General features: G+C 47.8%; 1 protein-coding gene across 6 annotated transcripts in view; it reads right to left on the bottom strand.

The window, feature by feature from the left end:
- The window catches only part of STAU1 (staufen double-stranded RNA binding protein 1), a 29,538-nt gene extending 15,050 nt beyond the window's left edge, over positions 1-14,488 (bottom strand). For 5 of the 6 annotated variants that reach the window (XM_082065615.1, XM_082065618.1, XM_082065617.1 and 2 more), the window contains exons 1-6: positions 14,352-14,488; positions 8,826-8,892; positions 4,067-4,343; positions 3,206-3,330; positions 1,929-2,085; positions 715-853 (exon numbers count right to left, since the gene is read on the bottom strand). In XM_082065615.1, coding sequence (XP_081921741.1) covers positions 715-853; positions 1,929-2,085; positions 3,206-3,330; positions 4,067-4,259 — 614 coding nt within the window. In that variant the 5' untranslated portion in view covers positions 4,260-4,343; positions 8,826-8,892; positions 14,352-14,488. The remainder of the gene's footprint in view (positions 1-714; positions 854-1,928; positions 2,086-3,205; positions 3,331-4,066; positions 4,344-8,825; positions 8,893-14,351) is intronic. The other variant, XM_082065616.1, reaches the window with a different exon arrangement.
- Between the last annotated feature and the right edge of the window lie 5,168 nt (positions 14,489-19,656).

Here is a 19,656-nt window from a genome sequence, read left to right as displayed (position 1 = left end):
CAAAGAGACACGTTGAAATAGGCAGTCGAACAGCAGCATCAGTTACACATGGATGAATCTCGTGGATATCAGGAACCACAAATCCGCACCGAGGCACTACTATTGAAAAGCCAAATCTTTATTTAAAGTCTAAAAGATTTGAGGGAGAGCCCTTTGAGTATCAACATTTCTTGTTTTACAGTACAAACGCGGTTCTAACCAGCTAGAACAGAGGACAATGTACCTATGCTTTTATAGACTTGGCAGCCCAGTCAGCTTTGAATTGTCAGTTCCTATGCTCATGTAATATTCTTTACACTGAAGGTGTAATTTAAATTGCTTTAGAAAAAGCACCAAACTTTTCTTCCCTTTGGCTTTACACAGAAAGGAAATGAAAGAAATACTTAGCCATTCAATTACTGAAGCTGGCTATATCCGAACACCCTCAAAAGCACTTCAGCATCTGGCCCAGCTCCTCTTTTCCTCCCCTTCCACTCCCCCGCAAAGGAAACATCTTCACTAAGACGAATGACAGATATTGATGGGCTGTACTTATCAAAACCTCAAAACAAAACTTATCAAAACACCACAGGCTGCTGTGTCTCCAGCTGAATATCCCTGCAAGGGACACTGTGTTTTCAGCTGGTTTTCAGCAGAGAGCATCGAAGCCCTGGCATGAAGAGAGTGGAAGTTCAAAGCTATGAGACTGCAAATGAGAAATTAAGCGATACATACCGTGGAGGATAAGTACCACCTCGCATAGTGTAGTTGTAAGTGGATCTCATCCCCGTATAGGGATCAATAGGTTTGTACATCGGTTTCTTTCCCAGCTTCATGCAAAGTGCGTTTAACTCCACTGTGGGGGTTACGCTGTCTAAATGAAAGGAACACAAGGTCAGCTGTGCGCTGGCGCACGGAGCCAAAGCCCCGCGGCTCCGGCTGCCCCGAAGCCGCCAATCTGAGCTCGAGATCCGCCATGGGCAGCGTCTCGAACGAATTCCGAACAGAAGCGCTAATGAACACACAGAACACATCTAAATGAGCAGCCAAGTACCGTTGTGACAAATCTGGTTACAAAAAAGTTAATTTACTGAGGGCTTTTTTTTAAATGTTGCTTTAAACTTGTGAAGTTACCCATTTATTTATTCTTACAGCATATCTAACAATGTGACCTGCACAACACAAGTTTCTCTTCCCAAAAGGTACTTTTAAATGAACTGACCAGACGCGCTGTGTACCTTTGACGGCAGTTTGCTGAGGGCGAGCAAACGTTTCTCTTTGTATTTAACGACCTAAGATGGGTTTTTATGACTCTTCGCTTTCCAGTTGCAACTGGCCTTTCGAAAGGAGGGTATATTGCTACTAAGGGCTATAGACGCTTCTCTCAATGGATTGTGTGGATGAGGAATTGACTCACTGACTATTCTCATTTGAGAAGGAACAGTCATGTAAATCATCAATTTTCTAACACAGGCCTTGCTGGCTCAAAAATCAGTGTATTCGCTAGTAAAAGTGTTTTGTTATAAGGCAATTGCCCAAAGGGAAATGAAATTATGGAACAGACTCACACACGATGTAAGTAATTGCTGGCTTCTGATATTTTCACTGGTGACTGTACAATAAAAGAAGGAACGTAGGTGACGGCAGAACACAGCTGCACAAAGGGGGTCTGGAGCTGTGCCGAACACACTCACGCTACCCTAGTCATTCTGAGTTCAAATGCAAAACAAATCACACGTGCAGAGATGAGGCGCCAGTTCATACTTATACTTAAAATTAAATTAAAATGTAAAACTATCTTAAAGCAACCTTAGTTAAGAAGTTCCCTAAACATAGCTAGCTCCAACTTAAGTGCTTTGATACAAATCAACGTCTATTTCTCTTTAAAGTATAAATGATGCAAATTCCAAAGTTTTGGTCTAATCTAGCAGTTTGGTTGTGGCACGTACCTGGATTCTTGCCTTCGCTGCGAGATGGCCGGGCCGTAGGCTTAGGGAATTTTGTCCCTTCCAAAGCTTTGGCAGCTGCCGCGTGTTGCGCTTTTTTAATACTGGTTCCTTCGGCCTCCCAGTGCTGGTCCCCGAGGGTCAGCTGCACCGTGAACACCTCACAACCACAAAACAGGGATTTAGTAAAAGCTGCTTCAGAATTCACGTCATTTATTAGACCCTCTTACAGAAACAATGAGTCTCTTAGTGAGGCAAAAGTTGAGAATACAGGAACCGAAGCTTTTCTCAGCTACCACGTCACCTCCAGATTTCAAACACTTGGAACACCGACGGGATTTCCCTGAGTAGGAGTTGTAGCTGGTGATGGTTCCGCACCCTGCGTGACCACGGAGGCTGAACACCACGCCAGGCTGTGCATGGAGGGGACGGCTGCAGGGACGGCTGCTGCGCCAGCGCCACCCGCAGCGCCAGCGCCACCCGCAGCGCCAGCCTGATATGGATTTCTGCATAACTCAGTCTTGGGTTTATACTGTTTGTGGGTTTGTTTTTCTTCTCTTGTATTTTTTTTTAATCAATATTTTTCAGCATTTGAAGCAAGATGAGTTCATGTCGCACCCCACAGGTGCACAAGCCTATCTGATTAGAGAGCAAAGCTCTGCGGCACTTCTAAGTACATGGGATAAGGAAGGATATATATTCTGGGCATATCAACAAATACAGATTTGTACCTCACCAACTACATCATCACAAAAGCACTACAGCTCCTTATGTAGTATAATTGCCATAAATCTTCCTGCATCTCACAGGATAATTTGGATTGAGAAACTATTTTCATATTTTCAAGTTGGTGGGATTTCTCTCAAAGCATTAAAGTGCACCACAGCAAGAACACTGAACATCTGCAGAACAGTTTGGTATCACACTAGAAAGTGATTGTATGAAGATCATTAATACACAAATTTTTAGCAAAGGCTGCAAGGGACAAACTTTGCTTTATTAAATGGAAGTGAAAGCCAAATATCTCATACTGGAGCTCACAGAAATAATCCTCAAAATAAACTAAGTAGTGTTAGGTAACGGGTAAGTTCAAACTTTACATACTTTGGGAAAATAACCATTTAGCACACATGTACCAGCTCCACAGCTCCTGCCACTGGTACTTTGCTGAGCCTCCCACTCTCCTCCACGATCCTGTGTCATCTCACACCAAGAGCACACACTTTGCACTTAGGAAACAGCACGGACAGCAGCAGTAAAACCCTTTCGTGAACACTTACCTTGGAATGAGCTGGACCTTGCTCGCTCAGAAGTTTATACTCAGGCTGAATCTTGTTGAAACGGGCTAACTCATTCACAAGACACATGGGGGTTTTCTCTTTGGGGTTTGCCATGTTGGAAGGAGCTGAAATATGACAGAAAATCCAAATGAACAAGTACCAATGAACTCCACTGCAATCCTTAACGAAAAAACCCTAATTGGCTTAGCCTCAGTTTGTCTGCAATACACCACTTGTCAGAAGGGCTGTGCTGGAGCGAACAGCAGCCAGTGCTGACAATCTACCGAGCTCTGGGATTTCCACGCAATACGCGCCAAAAGACGGCACCGCTGCATTTCATGTGTTAACGCAGGCCAGAGCTCTGCGGTTAGGAGACCCCGCATCTAGATGCATCTTATGTAACGCATTTCAAGGAGCAAATCTGCCAAGTGTTCGTCATTCCCAAAAAATCAGTTAACTTGCTTTACCTTCTCCTGTTTTTCCCTGTTATCTATTTTTATTTATTACCTATCATATTCTATTAGCACAATCTATTTATTATTAAATGGTCATAAAAGAACTAAAGACAATAGAACTAAAACTATTTCAAACACATTTTTATATTTAAAACACGCCACTTGTAGAAAAGATGAATATTCCATGTTGTATCCTTGTATTCTTTACTATTATGAACATTTCAACTCATCACTAGAACTTTGTGGAACAGCACGCTTCGGTCTGTCTCAGACTTCATTCAACAGGCAGAAGGCATTCCAAGCTACCGTAGCTGGAGAAATATTACTTGTAAAGTATTTGCAGGTGCAAGCCCCCAGGAAGGCGTCACACGGAAGCACGGACGGCGGGAGCACCCGCGCGGCTGACCTGCGGCTGCGCTGGTGGACGTGACGGAGGCGGAGGGCAGCGCGGAGTTCTGGATGGGCCGGCCCGCGTTCTCGGAGGGCAGCGAGCCGCTGGTGCAGGGGATGCTCAGCGGCTGCGCCAGGCTCGCGGCTTTAGTCAGGATCTGGCTCCCTGCAAGGGCAGCAGAGGGGTTCTGAATCTGAACTTGAGACATGGCCACTTCCCACCAGAGCGAGTTACTGTAGGCGAACAGCTTTGAAGGCAGGCAAGCTCAGCGTGACGGAGCCAAACTGCTAACCTGAAACGCAAAGATGAAAAAGATTACACTCAATATTTAGCATCCTCTCACTAACGGCCTATTGAAATTATTTCTCCAGTAGCAAAAAGAAGGAAAGTGGAAAAAGCATTCAATGAAACACCCACTGCTTCCATTTTGTAGGCAATAAGACATCTAGTTCTAACAGCATATTTCAATCTATATGCCCTATCATTTAAGTTTCATGTTTATTTGATTTACAAAAGAGAAGTGGTATAGAAGCTTTATTTATGCTTGCTCATTTAAGATCAACTACCCATCTGTTTTCCCATCAATGAATCTGCTTACAATGCAAATCCAGCTACTCACACCGATAGCCACGCTTAGACCCTAAACAAAGAGCAACTTTCATCACCAGATTACAGTTCATGCATTCTGCCATTTCAAGTTTTAACTCGGAAGGGCAAGCACTAAATGCAGTCTTTATACAACAACTATTTAGAGCACGCACCCTTTATTATAATCATATACTTTTCCCCCAGGATCACCAGGAATGCCCGAGCTCCCCGAGGACACAGCTGGTGTCCAGAAAAGCAGCAACGGCTGAGAAAAGGGAAGGTGTGAGCTCGGAAACTCCATGAGCTACGTGTGCTTTAAAGGTCACTTCTAGTTAAGACAGAATGTGTCTCAGTCACAGTTCAAGCATCAGCTTAAGAGTTACTTGGCCTTGCCGCGCTGCAAACAAGTGTTGAAAGCGCCCGTAGGCATCTAGACTCATTTAAGAAGACACCTGCGGGTGAGGAACACGCAGCGGTCGCTGTGCAGCGCGGGCCGGGTCCTTCTCCGCCGACAAATGAGTATTGGATTTCTCCTGCACACGGATGCAACGCTATTTTCAGTGAAACCTAAATACACAGGGGCGGGTTGCCGGTGGAAGGCTGTGGCTGCTGCCAGAGCTCGGCTGCCCGGAGCCGCTTACCATCCACATATCCGTTTATTTATTAAAAATCAGTTTTGCAGCCAAGCACATACATTTTACACACACATGCTGGTCACCCACAGATTCTGTTAGGGCAGCAAACCAAGGTTTACTCTTTCATTATTTTTAGATGAAAAGGAGGAGAGAAATCGCTGCTCCAGGTACCACTGGGGGGCTCTCAGCAGCAACACAACCCACTAGTGTCCGTGAGCTTCCAACGCGGAACCTGTGAGTGCACTTCAGGTGTGAGGGGGCAGCGATGACTCGAGGGAGGTTTCGAGCCAGTTACTGACAAAACAAACCTAAAGGGAGAACCTACGTTAATACATTCATGGATACAAATATGTATTTATTTATTAAGAGGGAAGAAGCTCCTGGGAAACGACAGATACGCCAACAAATCAATCGTCTGGAATACTTTTACTTTGAAAAAACATCATAAACAGGTCAGGCTCGTCATACTACCAGTTGGATAACTTTGGTTTTTACTAGAGAGCGAAATTAGTTCAGATCTCATTACTTCAGAAGACCCATATGTAGATCACACTCGAATCAAGTCCTATATCTGGTGAGTGCATTTGCAGCAGTTGCACATTGGGTGCACCGTAACTGTGAAGATGCTATCAGGGAGTCTATTGAAAGGAGCTCCAAGAAGCTGTAAAACAAGGATGAGATGTGGAATAAGACTCCACGGTAACAATTTTATAATCACCAAGTTTCATTCCCAGGAGTATCAACAGAAATGCTGAAAACTTTCAAAACTTTCACCAAGAATAATCGCCTGGTAAAAGAGTCTCATTCCCCTTCCCTGCTGAACTGCAATGCCCTTCAAAGTCATCAAATAACCAGTTTCTAATCCACACATTCTGAGAAGACAGCACCAAAACGTTCTATTTTGAAGTCAAAAACATCAGGATCTTCCAGATCCTGCTGGAAAGCAAGTCTGAAATCCTTCTCACAAAACTGCCTGCAAGCTCTTTGCTTTTAAAGCAAGGCACTACTCCTCATCTATTTGCCATTGCCTGGTTCAGGGACCATGGAATTTCGGCTCCAAAATACATACATTAAAGTGGTTTTCCAGTCCACCACACAATGCAGAGAGGAACAGTATACCGAACCCTAGTAATCTTTCTTCCCAAGAAGGGAAGTCCCTGACAAGGATATTATTAGTTCACCTTCTATATTTACGGCGGCGCACGGCAGAGCCTGAGAGCGGCAGCTCAGCCCGCGGTGCCCGGAGCCAGCGGCAGCCTGGAACAGCTCTGCTTCCAGCACCCCTGATAGAGTAACACTCAGCTGCTACTCACACAAATCCATGGAGACTTGAGGTCACATCCTAGTGCTTGAAACAATAAGGTTTTGGAAACCCATCCAATTTCGAATAGATTTCAGCTGGGCGCATTCCACGACCAGACAACAAGAATCGCTGCAGACACGTCCATAGCTCATAACCTGCTCGTTCCCAGCACAGAGACCAATCCTGGCTGCTCAGTCACGACTGGGACGGTGTTTGGGACACATCTTGCTGGAATTCAGCCCCTCCCTCCCCAGCCTTTCAGCCTCGCGCACAACCCAAGTGACTTTGGAACTGAGAGCAAACCCCGCGCGGCGTTGGAGCCCAGCTCACAATCCCACCCGCCCTCCTTCGCAAACCCCGCGCGGCGTTGGAGCCCAGCTCACAATCCCACCCGCCCTCCTTCGCAAACCCCGCGCGGCGTTGGAGCCCAGCTCACAATCCCACCCGCCCTCCTTCGCAAAACCCTTCGCAACGACAAGTGCAGCCATCACCTGATGATGGGAATTACCATAAAAATACTGGGCCTCTGCAGCCATTAATTTAGCAAGAGAGAAAAGCTGTATTTAACAGACCCGAGCGAGTGCGCCTTTCCGTGGCTGTTTCTAGAGGCGGAGGAAGGAAAAGCTGCAATGCGTGATAGAAATGTTAAGGAATCAATAAGCTAAATCTTTACTTGAAAGAGAAAGGTGAAACCTGCAGAACGACTGCTCTTCAGGGTTTGTCCCAGGACACTCGAGTAGCTGAGCCCGCCAGCCTTTTGCCACGGCTGAACAGAAATTCATTATCGGGGAGAACTGAATTGCAATGAAAATAACACTTTTCCAGTGAATGCATCATTTTTCATCTAAGTGAATATAATGCTTCCTTCTACATAAATTGCTTTATCATTTCTACATAAATTGCTACATCATAATCATGTTTCTCTCTCCTTCACCAACAGAGCAGATCAGAAGTTGCACCTACACCCTGCAGTCACCAGTTCAGAACCACGCCAGAGTTCATTAGACTGAGTTCAGGCAGAACCAAAGCAAAATGGGCATTAAAGCATCTTGTGAACTGTTACAGTTCCACACATTTCCAACAATTTTAGACACTAGGTAGCAACTTACAAGATTATACCTTACACGTTCATATATACAAATATATATGTTTTCTTTTTAAAAACATTTAGCCCATACGCTGGCAAGCAACTTCAAAGAACAGTATAACAAGAAAACTGGAATTTTGTATTTTTTCAGCTACCTGTGAAGGTTATGATACTGTAGTTGATTTGTGTGAACTATTCCACTAGGGTGTAAGAACTTACTGTTCATCACCACACATTTAATGATAGGTTAGTTGGAGATTATTAAAGGGTTTCTAGTGCCTTCACAAACACGCCCTCTACCCTGTAACAGGCTTACAGAATCCCAGCTACCCAAGAAAAAGCACCACGATATAGAAAGTTGAGGCTGACAACTTGTAAAGCGTGTTCCAGAGGACAGCGGAACCAAGATGCCAGTATTTCAGGTGATTTTACACGTGAGCAGGGTGAGCCACTTCAAACTTCTCAAGACAAATACCAGCACAAATAACTGAGCCCCACAGGACACCCGACACACTGTTAGGACTTCACACAGAAAGATACATGAACCAAGAAAGGTTTTACCCATATATCTCAGCAGCTAATCACCTAACTTGCTCCTTCCCAGCCCTCTTTGCTAACTTGGACATTCCTATTTTGAATTTTCTTGAGACAGCATTGCACTAGAATATTATCCTCTCGATGGTAAAAACCGTCATCCAACACCACAATGACCTCTGGACAAGAATAAGCTTCGAGATGGATTTCCAGGTGACACAGCGCTGTCACCCACCACAGATTTGAGAGTTCTATGGGGTTTTGGCACACTAATGGCTGGAATATTCCCAGAAATCCTGAATACATCAAAATGCAAAGTTCAGAAGTCACTAAGGAAACCAAAATGCAAACAAAGAACTGCACAAAGATGTGAACACAGCCTACTCAGCCAAAGAGAAATGAAAATCTTCCTATATAAAAGAAAGAATGTAGCATTTTCATATAAAAGTTCTCTTGGGGCCTTTTTTGTGTGGTGATTGTCAAAGGTGTTGCAGACAGAAGCCAGAGGATCAAACAAAAACCAGACACTTCCCGTGGATAATGACATTTTACCACAACCTGTGGTTTCTTTAATATCATGCAAATAAAAGGTAAGAAACTTTAAAGTTTTAAGTAAGTTTCCTGTACCTTTAGGAGATCCAGAGAGCGGAGATTTGGATTTAGTTCTGAATAGGGTATTTATGATGGAGAATGCCTAAAAGGGAAAACAGAGAGTTAGCAGTTTGCTTCCTACAGCTACAGAAGCACCGTGTGTAGCACGGTGACCTCTCAGCACCACGTGGAGCTGGCCGCGTGTGCCTGGGTGGCCAGAACGTGGGTGTCTGCCGCGGCCCCCGCCAGGCGCCAGCGGGGCCGCGCTCTGCCCAGCACAATCCCCCCCAGCCTCACCCTTCTCTCCTTGCTCCTGCCCCAAACCAAGGGATTGCTCTCATACAGCGCAATTTCACACCAGTGCTCTTTGCAGGATTAAGAGAGTCACTTGCAAGTTTTCCTTCTGTAGGAAGGCTTTCAGTCCCATAGAAATTAACCCGCTTCAGCTACTGGAATTAGACCCAGTCCTTCATCCACAAAGCCAAACCAGAAGCAAGCCACTAACCTGAGAGCCAAAACCTTTGGGCTACATATTCAGTCTAATGATTTATCTCATAAATAGGCATATAAAAATCAACCTAAAACCATTTTAGAATACAATTGTTTCAGTACTGAATGTGAAACCTGTCACTAAATGGAAATCAAAACGTATTTTATTCTGCTAACAAATACAGCACGAAGCGTTGAATCCTCTCTTCCATGACTAAAGCCAACTGTGCACAGACACAAGCAACGTCGCTACCAGCAACAAAACGGGCAAGATCCCAGTCTTGATTGAGGTGAGAAGAGGACGCAGATAAACAAGCCCTCGCATTTACTTCAGACGGCCATTTGAACATCCTGCGACGGACCTCAGCCCTGCAACCAGCCGGCCCGGAGCCCTGCAACCAGCCGGCCCGGAGCCCTGCAACCAGCCGGCCCGGAGCCCTGCAACCAGCCGTCCCGGAGCCCTACAGCACCGAGGAGCACATAAAGCCTGAAAAGCGCAGACATCGTGCCTATTGTTTTAACTGGAGACTGAAGAAGGAAGACGAGAGGATTACAGTCCTATCAGTTCAACTTTGCTCCTAGAAGTTTTTCTGGAGGCTTAATTAAGCACCTGGGAAACAAGGAAATGGATGATACTCCCAGGCAGGATTGACACTGAGTTGTGTAAAGACAGGGGCATTTTCTCCAGCCATCTCTGGGGGTCGAACCAGGCTCAAAAACGAATCGCTCGGTGCCAGGAGGAACCAGTGCCAGGTCCTGGGCAGGCCCTGTCTGCCGATCCAACACGGGGCAGAAAACCCACCAGCTGACACCAGCAGAGCGGGAGAAGAGCCGCAGCCAACACAACACCATTACCGAGCACCAGCCCACGCTGACGGGCTCTTTTAGAAAAAACAATCATCATATCGAGATGCAGAAAGGGAAAGACAGCCCGAGAGAGACCTGGAGCAGCCCTTCCACTCCGCAGTCGGGGCTCCGGAGCCGCGGCTGCAGCCCAGCTCCACGCCGGCACCGGGCTGGGGACACACAGACCCGGGCAGCGGAGACAGAGCAGGGAAAGCACAAGACAGCTTTAGAAAATTATAACCTATAAGAAAAACACTAAAGGATTTGGGCTTGCACATGCTGAAGAGCAGCAGGCTGGCTGGGCCTGGCAACCAGCAGGCTTCCAGCACATAAAAGGTTTTTGGAGTGGAAAAGAATAATCTGTGCTTCATGCCTAAAGTGACAGAACTAGAGGCAAGAGGCTTAAAAGTGCATCAAGAAACGGCTTTCTGATAGTAATGACTGCAGTGAACTACACTGGCTTGGGTGACTTTAGGAAAGCAATTGATAAATAGCCCGTTTACAGCGAGGCAGGCATACCTGCCAGCGCAGAGGGACGGGCGCCCGCCCCCCTCCCAGCCGGGACCCCCGTGACCGCAAACACACCATTGTCCCATTGTCCACCCGCCACAACAGCGCATCTCCAGCTCTTACAGGGGAAGACAATGGCCTTGGTGGTAAACAACAGGTTGGGCAAAAAGGGGGATCTTATGTGGGTCCTACCAGACTTGCTCTGATAAACCACCTGAAAATACAGGAGAGACTAAACCCTCAAAAGAAAAAATAATTACTCCTTGTCAGGACCAGCATATGGAAAGGTGTCCTGTTCTTAGGATGGGAACAATCAGAGGGCCAGAAGTTATGACACTCTCATCATGCTGCTCGTTAGGAACTTGCGTGTGCACGCGCGGAGACTCTGCGCGCACTCCTGCCCAGCAGCGGCAGGGCTGGTACAGAACAGGACAGAGCAGAGCGAGAAACACAACAGACACCAGACGAAACTATCCAGATTCAACTTACAAGGGCTTCCTGACATCACCAACTGAAAATCACGTCATAAACAATATCCCAGAAAAAGTTTTAGCTACAGGAAATGAGGTTTTAAATCAAGCATTAATTTCTTCCTGAAAAGCAGATGCGTCATTACAGTGCACCTGAACGGTTACCAACCCATCAGGCTCTTGGGAAGGAAGATTAATTGTTCCTTATCAACAACAAACTCTGTTCTTGGAGCGGGAAAGTTCATTTACCCCTATTTCACAGGTGGGCAACAAGAACACAAACCCCAGGTGCCACCCCCGCCAAAGGACGCGGCGCCCACGCGGGGCTGGCGGAACCGGGACACCAAAGGAGCTGTGGATGCACAGTCACCCCTGAGCTGTCCCTCCGGGTACCTGCAGGTGTCCCCGGGTCCCCCGGCCCCACGGGCACAGCGGCGGCCCTGCCCGGCACTGACACCCGGCAGCGCAGGAGGGACCGTGGCGTCACACAGCCCACACTCAACGGTTCACCTGTTGTTTGCAGAGCGGGGAACATCCCAGTGCTGTCGCTACCCTGGCAAAACATCGGTTACAAAGAGCCCCTCTCTCCTCCCTTTTTCAAAAGGGGTTTTTTAAATAACTCAAACATGGTGGCCGAGTCTCTTTTGTCCCACACTCAACCATTCTGGAGCGTGAAGAACAAACTGCCACAAATTCGAGGAGGTTTGTTGAGATGCTTCATTTCTTCATATACTTTCAACCCCCCCCATCACTGGTAGGTTTGTAATATATGGCATAAAATTCTAAAGCGTTTGACTGCTGCAACAGTGGTTAAGAACAACACCTAGATATTTACACTTGGAAAGTCTAAATAAATATTCACTACCAATCAATATTAAAGAACCCTACACGTTTGCAAACTTTACAGACTTCAGCCCATTTACACAGCTGTAAAACGCTGGCTGAACAATGTTTTCTTCTGAGATAAATCTTTATGCTATTTGGGCAAGACAAGGACTATCTCAAAGGCAGCATCCACTGTAGAAAAAGAGGATGCTCTTTGGGAGAACTGCTAAGATGAATTTTCAGGCACAGATACACTAAATATTAAACAAATTAACTCAGAAGCTAAGACATGGGTTGCTAATAAGAGAACAGGTGATGAAAAGCTAAAATTTGAAAGTAAAATCTGAAGGAAATGAGGGAACTAGCAGATGTACACGTAAAGCAGACGGTTCCAAACATAACACACAATAATAAACCAGAAAGTGATAAGGAAATCGTTAATAAAGATAAATGCTTAAATGCTAACTTCTAGCTGAATTAGTATTGGGACAAAATACGTAATGACATTTTCTCCTGCAGCAGAGCAGGTGACAGCAGCCCAGTGGCACCAATGACAGCTCACCCGGGAACCAGCGCGCAGAGCTGCTCTTCCAGTGCATCTTCAGGAACTCCACTGGAATCATAATCACCCTCAGCACCGACCCCAGACAAAGCAATGAAAACATTTTTTGAAAGTTTGTATGTTCTCAGAACAAAGCTGCTGCTTTTCAGCAAGATCTGAAAGGAACAGAGCACCCTCCAGTTCTGCTCTGACTTTGTACAGTTGCGTCTCCCCAAATTTCTTTCAACTTTACTTTGGCTACAAAATACCTAATACTTTGACTGGCTGGTACTGACGGTGAACAAACGATTAATGATAAATGTGATGGAAAAATTTCAAAGAAAGAAAGAGTAGCTGCTCAAAATAATAATGCTAATTAAAAGAACTGTGTGTTGCATACATCCTTTAAGGAGACTTTTGAAATGAGATTCAGATCCAATATCAGAAAACAGAAAATACAACAAAAAATCCAACCCATCTTGTCTTTAAATGTTCATCAAGATGTGACGACATCCAGAGAATATCTCCGTAAAAGTTTGGAAAGTTTGAATTTGTTGCGCATATGAGATGATCAAGAGACAAATCAGAGATGGCTGTATTGCACCATAGCTATAGCTGCATCCTTAAAACTCAAATTTTGATGTTCATTAGTATTTAAAAAGAAATACATTCCTGCCAGTTTGAGCAAGGAAACTACATAGCACACTTGTTTGTTCTGGTTAAAAGAAGATTTTGTAAATATACTATTCCAAATGTAGACAAAGGGCTTCATTGAGATATTTTATTTCACTGCTATATATACACCTGGCCTTCATTTACAATCCAAATAATGTTCCTCCCAGGTTTGCCTTAAACCTGCCAGAAAAATGAGGACAAAAATACCCAACAGATGAATAAACCAGAAAAATGGCTGTCAGTGTTACCAGCCGTGGTATCACCCGATGGACAAACAAAATGAACCAAGCCCTGTGCCACCTCTCGGACAGACAGCGGCAGCACGAAGATTTAAAAGGAACTTGTTGCTGTTACATATCCTGAAAAACTGAAGTGTCGTGATCCAACGCAGCGAGCAGCGAGGCTGGCGCAGCGGCTGCCAGAGCCGCGGGCAGCCGGGAGCAAGCGCTGGTGCCGCCAGCACCGGCTGCCGGTGCCTGCGCTGGATTGGGCCGGGGAGGGCTGGGGGCGGCTGCTGCTGTTGTCACATCTGCACCTTTAATCACAACAGCCGGACCAGCCCGGTTCGGGCTCTGGAGTTTTGCTACCGAGATCATGTGCCCAAGACTTTACAGGAGTCGGTGACTGTTGTCGCCGCTCTGGGCAACCGGGAGGAGCCGGGTGGCTGCGGCCACTTCCCGGGGGTCAGAGAGCCCGGAGCAGCTGCGGGGCCAGAGCCACCGCTGTCACCCTCCGAGCGGAGCCGGGGCCTCGGGCAGGATCGCCAGCATCCCCTGGAGCCCCGCGGTGCCGGGGCTGCCGCAGGGCCCGTGTCCCGGCGGTCGGGGCGCGCAGCCCCCGCCGCTCCCGCCGCCCCCGCCGGGACAGCTCCCCTGCCGCTCCCGCCGCTCTCCCCGCGGCCTGGGCGGGCGGGCAGGGCCCGCGCTGCCCCCGCCAACGGCCCCACCGCGGCTCAGCGGCACGGCCCCCGGCTCCCCCGCCGCGCCCGGCCCCGCTGCCCCGCGCCGGGCCATGGGGAGCGGGCCGGGGGCTGCACACCCGCCCCGGGCCGGCACAGCCCGTGCGGGGTGAGGCGGTGCGGGGGGAGCGGCGGGAGGCGGGGGCCGGGCCCTCCCGCCGCGGGCTGTCCCTCCCGCTAGGCCCCGCCGCCACCCCCCGCCCCGCTGCCTCGGCGCCGGGGGGAGCCCGGGCCGCCTCCCCCCTCACCTGGCTGCCTGGGCTGCGGCTCCCGGGCCGGCTGGTGCTGCGGGCCAGCGGGCGGCTCAGTCCATGGGCCGGGGGCCGGGGGGCCGGGCCGGCAGCGGCGGGAGGCGGCGGGCACAGGGCAAACACTAAAGAGAATGAGCGGGGCCAGCTCCGGCCGGGAGGAAGTGACGGCACCGCGCCGGGAGGCGGGGCAGCCAGAAAGCCAATCGAGAGCGGTCGAGCCCACCTGTGCACCGCCCCCCTCCGCGCCCTCAGCCAATGGGCGCGAGGGCCGGCTGGGAGCACGGCCTCCCGCGCCATGACTACAAGTCCCGGCGTGCCCCGCGGCAGCGCCGCAGCCCTCCTGGGGCGGGGACTACAGCTCCCGGCATGCCCCGCGCCAGCCCGCTGCGCCCGGCCAACATGGCGGCCGGGGCGGGGCCGGGCCGGGCCAGCTCCCGCCCCATCCCCCGGCCCGGCGGCTCCTCCCGGCGCCGCGTTCGCCCGGCGGCCGAGGGCGAGCGGGGCCCCGGCGCGGGGCGGCTGGGCTGCCCGCACGCACGGCCGGGCCGCGGCCCACGGCGGGGCGGGAGTGGAGCCCGCCCGGGGCCGGGCCGCTGAGGGGAGCGCCGGGAGCAGCCCCGGGGCCCGCGGGTCCCCGCTCCGCTTCGCGCTTCGGGTCTGCTGGGGGACGGGCGAAGAGACGGACACAAACCGGCCATTTTAGCGGCCACCGCTGCGCTGCTGGGGAAAAAACTGACACGACAGAAACAGGAGGAGAAAGAAACGGGACTCTAAGTGCGCTCAGGTTCCACAGCAGCGTAAAGTTATTTTTAAATAAGGAGTAACTAGCGAATGTCAGCCAGCTCTACCTGGAAACACTAAAAACTGCTCAGGTTTCAAAACACACGCAGGCGGGAAGGAAAAATCACGGTGACGCTGCGGAGACGGACGAGTGAGCCCGGCACCGCACACGGAACCGCGAGCGGACGCCGCTCTGGAAGAGGCCGGAGCGCTGCACCGGCCGCGCCCGCTGCACCGGCCGCAGGCAGCACCGGCCGCAGGCGGCACCGGCATCCCAGAGTCGTGTCCAAGTCCCGTGAGCTGAATCCACACACGCTGTAATCCGCATCAAACCCGTGTCCCAAAGCTCCTCCACCAGCCGGTGGTTCCCTGCCCGACCTTTGCTGGGGCTTTGGGTGCTCGGGGACTGGTTCTGCTGCCTCCTGAAATGACAACCTGCAGTGAATCCACGTACGTTACTTAAACCAAATCCAAGACATGAATCTATTTATTTTGTATTAAGACAAATTCCAGCACTCCACTGCTGAAGTCTTAGAATTTCTAGTAATTAAGCCTTTAAATACTATTATATTGCTCTTGAAAGAAGAGTGAAACTACATTAACAGTCGTGCACTCTCCAGTGAACGTGACACGGGAGCAGCTTCCCTGCCTCTGTGGTCACGGTAGTAATCAACGTTGAATAAGTGCTATCACTAAATATCCTAAAGACAACATTTTCCTAAGCTGTATGATTTCTTCAAGCAATACAACCGCTTTTTACAACAAATCTGCACTAGCAAAGCAGCTCGCAAAATTAGAGTATGGCACTAAACAGCCCCCAGTTGTGCTACAGCCAGAGTAGGTCCATCCATCCTGTTAGAAAAAGATACTAAGAGAACTTTTTGTTTTAGAAATATTTTATCTTTCTTAATAGGTAAAAATACATTTTAAGTTACAAGGTTGCATTTAAGCCCTATGGCATCATTCAATTGCAAGTCAGTAATTTCTGCCATTGTTCAGGAAAAAAAATGTGGCATCCAGCCCACAACCTTTACTAACCCAATACAGGGAACCTGCGTCTACAGTAAATGCACAAGCCTGCATATTTAGTCGGAAAAATCACAACTACAACATTTCAGCAAAAACCAAATTAGAAATAAAACCCAAAATATCTAAAGCTCCATGTCCGTTTCTGTATTACATACTGATATGGATTCCAAAGATACCATAAAGAAAATATATCATACACTTAAAATCAATGGACAATATAGCATTTAAAAGACATTCTCCAGTATATAAGTTTATAGATACATATCCCATATCACATTTACACACCTATTCATATGCTCTTGTGGTCTGTTGTGTAAGAATATGTGCTGTTAGACGCTTTAATTATTCCAAGCCAGCAACAGTTGTATTTCAGCAGGAAATGCAGTTTCAGCAGTGGTGTGACGGTTGCTGCAAGGCGCAGTGTTTGTAACAGGAACACTTGTGCAGGTTTCTCGGGGAAGGTTCGGTGAGACAGGGAATTAAAGCTTTTTGTTGTCGTGTTTCTTCTCCGCATTGATTACATTAAAATGTTCTCTTCTTCCAGAAAATGGTGAATGTCTGGATGAGTGTAAAATCTGCACGACTGGGACAAAAAGCACCTGCAGCCAGAGTACAAAGTTGAGCATAACTGAATTAAATATATATGTAATTCAGAAGTCTGAAGAACGCTTTGTTCACCACCTCAAATATCCAACACATCTGTGTTCATTTGAAGGATATTTACTCCTCTAATATATCTATTAGTAGTTATTCAAAAATGTTACAAGACTTTTCCACTTTTCTTTATGCAGCAGCTTAAACACAGATTTATTTCTAGCTAGTAATTCGTAAACTATTAGAAACGTCCATTTTCTTCCCTGAAGCACTGTAATTACTGTGTTTTCAGATGTTCAGGGAGAAATCTGGAATTTGTTATTAATATATTTTCTGTGTTAAAATACTTCAAAATACCCCTTATATCAGTCACAAAAACAGAGCGTGAATTTCTCACCACAGCTTTCGCAATTGAGAACTTTTTACTAGGGAGCTAAATACACAAACTAGCTGTGCTAAAACCCCTTTGTCCGGCTTTTCTGACACATTACTCATTTGTAACAAAATGCCTTTTACTTTCTGTTAAGACTTATTACTTTATTATTTTCCTCTGTTCTCATCGTGCACCCAGTAAATCCAGCAGCAGCTTTGGCCTCACACGAATGTGAGATGACAGTTTGAGGGAACATCCCCAGGCCTGTGGTCACTCTGCCCCAGCTGGTTCCTGCTGCTCCAGCCCACGCTCCCCAGCAACACCTCAACCTTCCTCTGCGTTATATTAACAGCAATTATGATTCATTTCTGTAAGTAATGGTAGAAAGCTAAGGGGAAATACAGCATCTATCCTAATTTCTGATAGCTGGGTAGACTTATAGATAGCTGTAAATTTCCACCAAGAAGGCACGGCTGGAACACGTCTTCATCAGGTAACGACTGCACCACTTTAAAACCAAATGCCTGAGACAGGAGAAAATACTTTTGTAATGCTTCTGTAATAGCTCTGCTGAACGCGCAACTCCATCTCAGAATGCACAGAATGGGCAGCGGGCATTGAGAAATACTGCTGTTTCTATGAAGAAAGGATTAGGCTGTTTTAAGACAAAAATCAATAACTCTTATCTTAGCCCATATTTATATGGAGAAATAGAGAATCAGAACTCTGCTTTACTATGTGCTGCCACCGCTGCAGGAACGCTGGTAGTATTGTGGCCCGTTCACAACCCAAGAACACAGATACATGGACTTATTTTTGTGTGTGGTGGAGTGTCTTGTTTTGGTTTTGGGTTTTTTTTGTGGGTTTTTGTTTGTTTTGTTTCTCCTTAAACCAACAATAAGTATTATTTCTTCTGCTACAAAAGCCTTAGAACGCTATTCAGAAGCTGACAACCACAAGTCCGTCAGTAGGCTGCAAAAGCCAGCAGATTAGAGTCCTATGGTGTCAAAGTATCCTGAAACAGCGTCCCTGTGCACATTTCATACTCAAAAAGGAGAACGAGAATTTGAATAATCTTCTACTGTGATCAGTTGCAGGGGAAATTGGCTACTTATTTTCAGAGTGTTTTAGAAGACGATCCCAGGTGATGGGCAGGAGTTAATTGTCTAACATAGAATTAGATGCTCCCAAGTCCCCAGAAAACACATTGATATCAGCATTGCCAGCCTGAGCTCTCTGAAGAAACTGGTATTGGCCTCCCTGTTTAACAAGGAATACACCAAAGGTCAGCCTGCAGAAGTTCAACAATCTTGCGAAAACTGTTATGACATTGCTTGCATCAGTTTCCACTCACATTAACAGCTAAATATAGTTGGAACATGGTGTTGCCTCTCACACCTTGAGAAGGGGCAGCGGAGCGAGGTCTCCGCGCAGGAAGGGGCGGGCGCCGGACACCGGCCGGGGCTCCGGCACACACCTCAACCGTTCATTTCCCTGGGAGGAGTAAGCGCTCCACAGAACCGCTTGCACGCCCTGTGAAATGGCACAGGATTCAGGACTAAGCGCCACGTCACCAACGGGGCCACGCGGAGCCGCTCAGCTCTGAGCGAACTGAAGGACAAGTATGCCACAGTATTTGTTGCAGTCATTTAGGCACTTATTCACACGGACTGTCTGTCCGACAACAAGAAGTCCCACATTGCAGGAAGTGCAAGATAGCGAACGTTAAGATTCACCGATAATTTTCCATTCAGAAGAGCCAATTTTTCTTTGGCTCCCTCTCAAAAAGGTTCTGGCTTGTTGCTGTAAATTCTGTCCAGTTCCATCTATGGTTGGTACTGGTACGATCGAAACACCTGTTCACTGACATATATCACAGCAACCTGTTCCCTAAAGAACACGTGCTTAGGACTGCAGAACTAAGACGGTGTAACACAACGAGCCCCTTAATATGGCACAGTGCTGACGAGCCCCCTCAGCGCGGGGTCATCCAGCGCGTGCGCAGGCCGGCTGCTCGCAGCTGCGGAGGCAGCACGTCGAGCTACTGGTACATGACCACTAGTCCCAATTCAATTCGGGTTTGAGGCTGGCAGGAAAAAGAAAAAGAAAAGAAAGGTCTGCAAGTTCTCTGTAGAATTGTTCTCCTAATTATCCAAGGAAAAAGGCAAAGCTGCAGCGCAGGCAGAGCTCCGAGTATCCTTTTGGCTGGCAGGTTTTGAATGACCGCGGCTCAATTAACACTGACATTGGAGGTAGGCATTCAGTTCCTTGCAAATGTCACATCTCCCATGTGGCTCCAGCCTGTCTATTGAAATTCATTCCACAAGGCGCTTCGGCAGACTCGTAACACACACCAGTGTCTCTCATCAGCATTAAGGCGGATGCTTTTCACCATCACCACTGTATTATTTCACTCGAGAACTGCTTTCACTTCATTCCTGTGAACAGAGGGTCTGACACTAAATGGCAGACCAGATGCAAGAAAACCTCTTGATGCTGACTCATTTAATACATTTTTAGGCACTT

The sequence above is a fragment of the Streptopelia decaocto genome (genome assembly GCF_964273445.1).
Source record: "Streptopelia decaocto genome assembly, chromosome: 14".
NCBI lineage: Eukaryota > Metazoa > Chordata > Aves > Columbiformes > Columbidae > Streptopelia > Streptopelia decaocto.
Note: the sequence above shows the minus strand (reverse complement) of the source record. Positions and strands in the feature narration are given on the sequence as shown.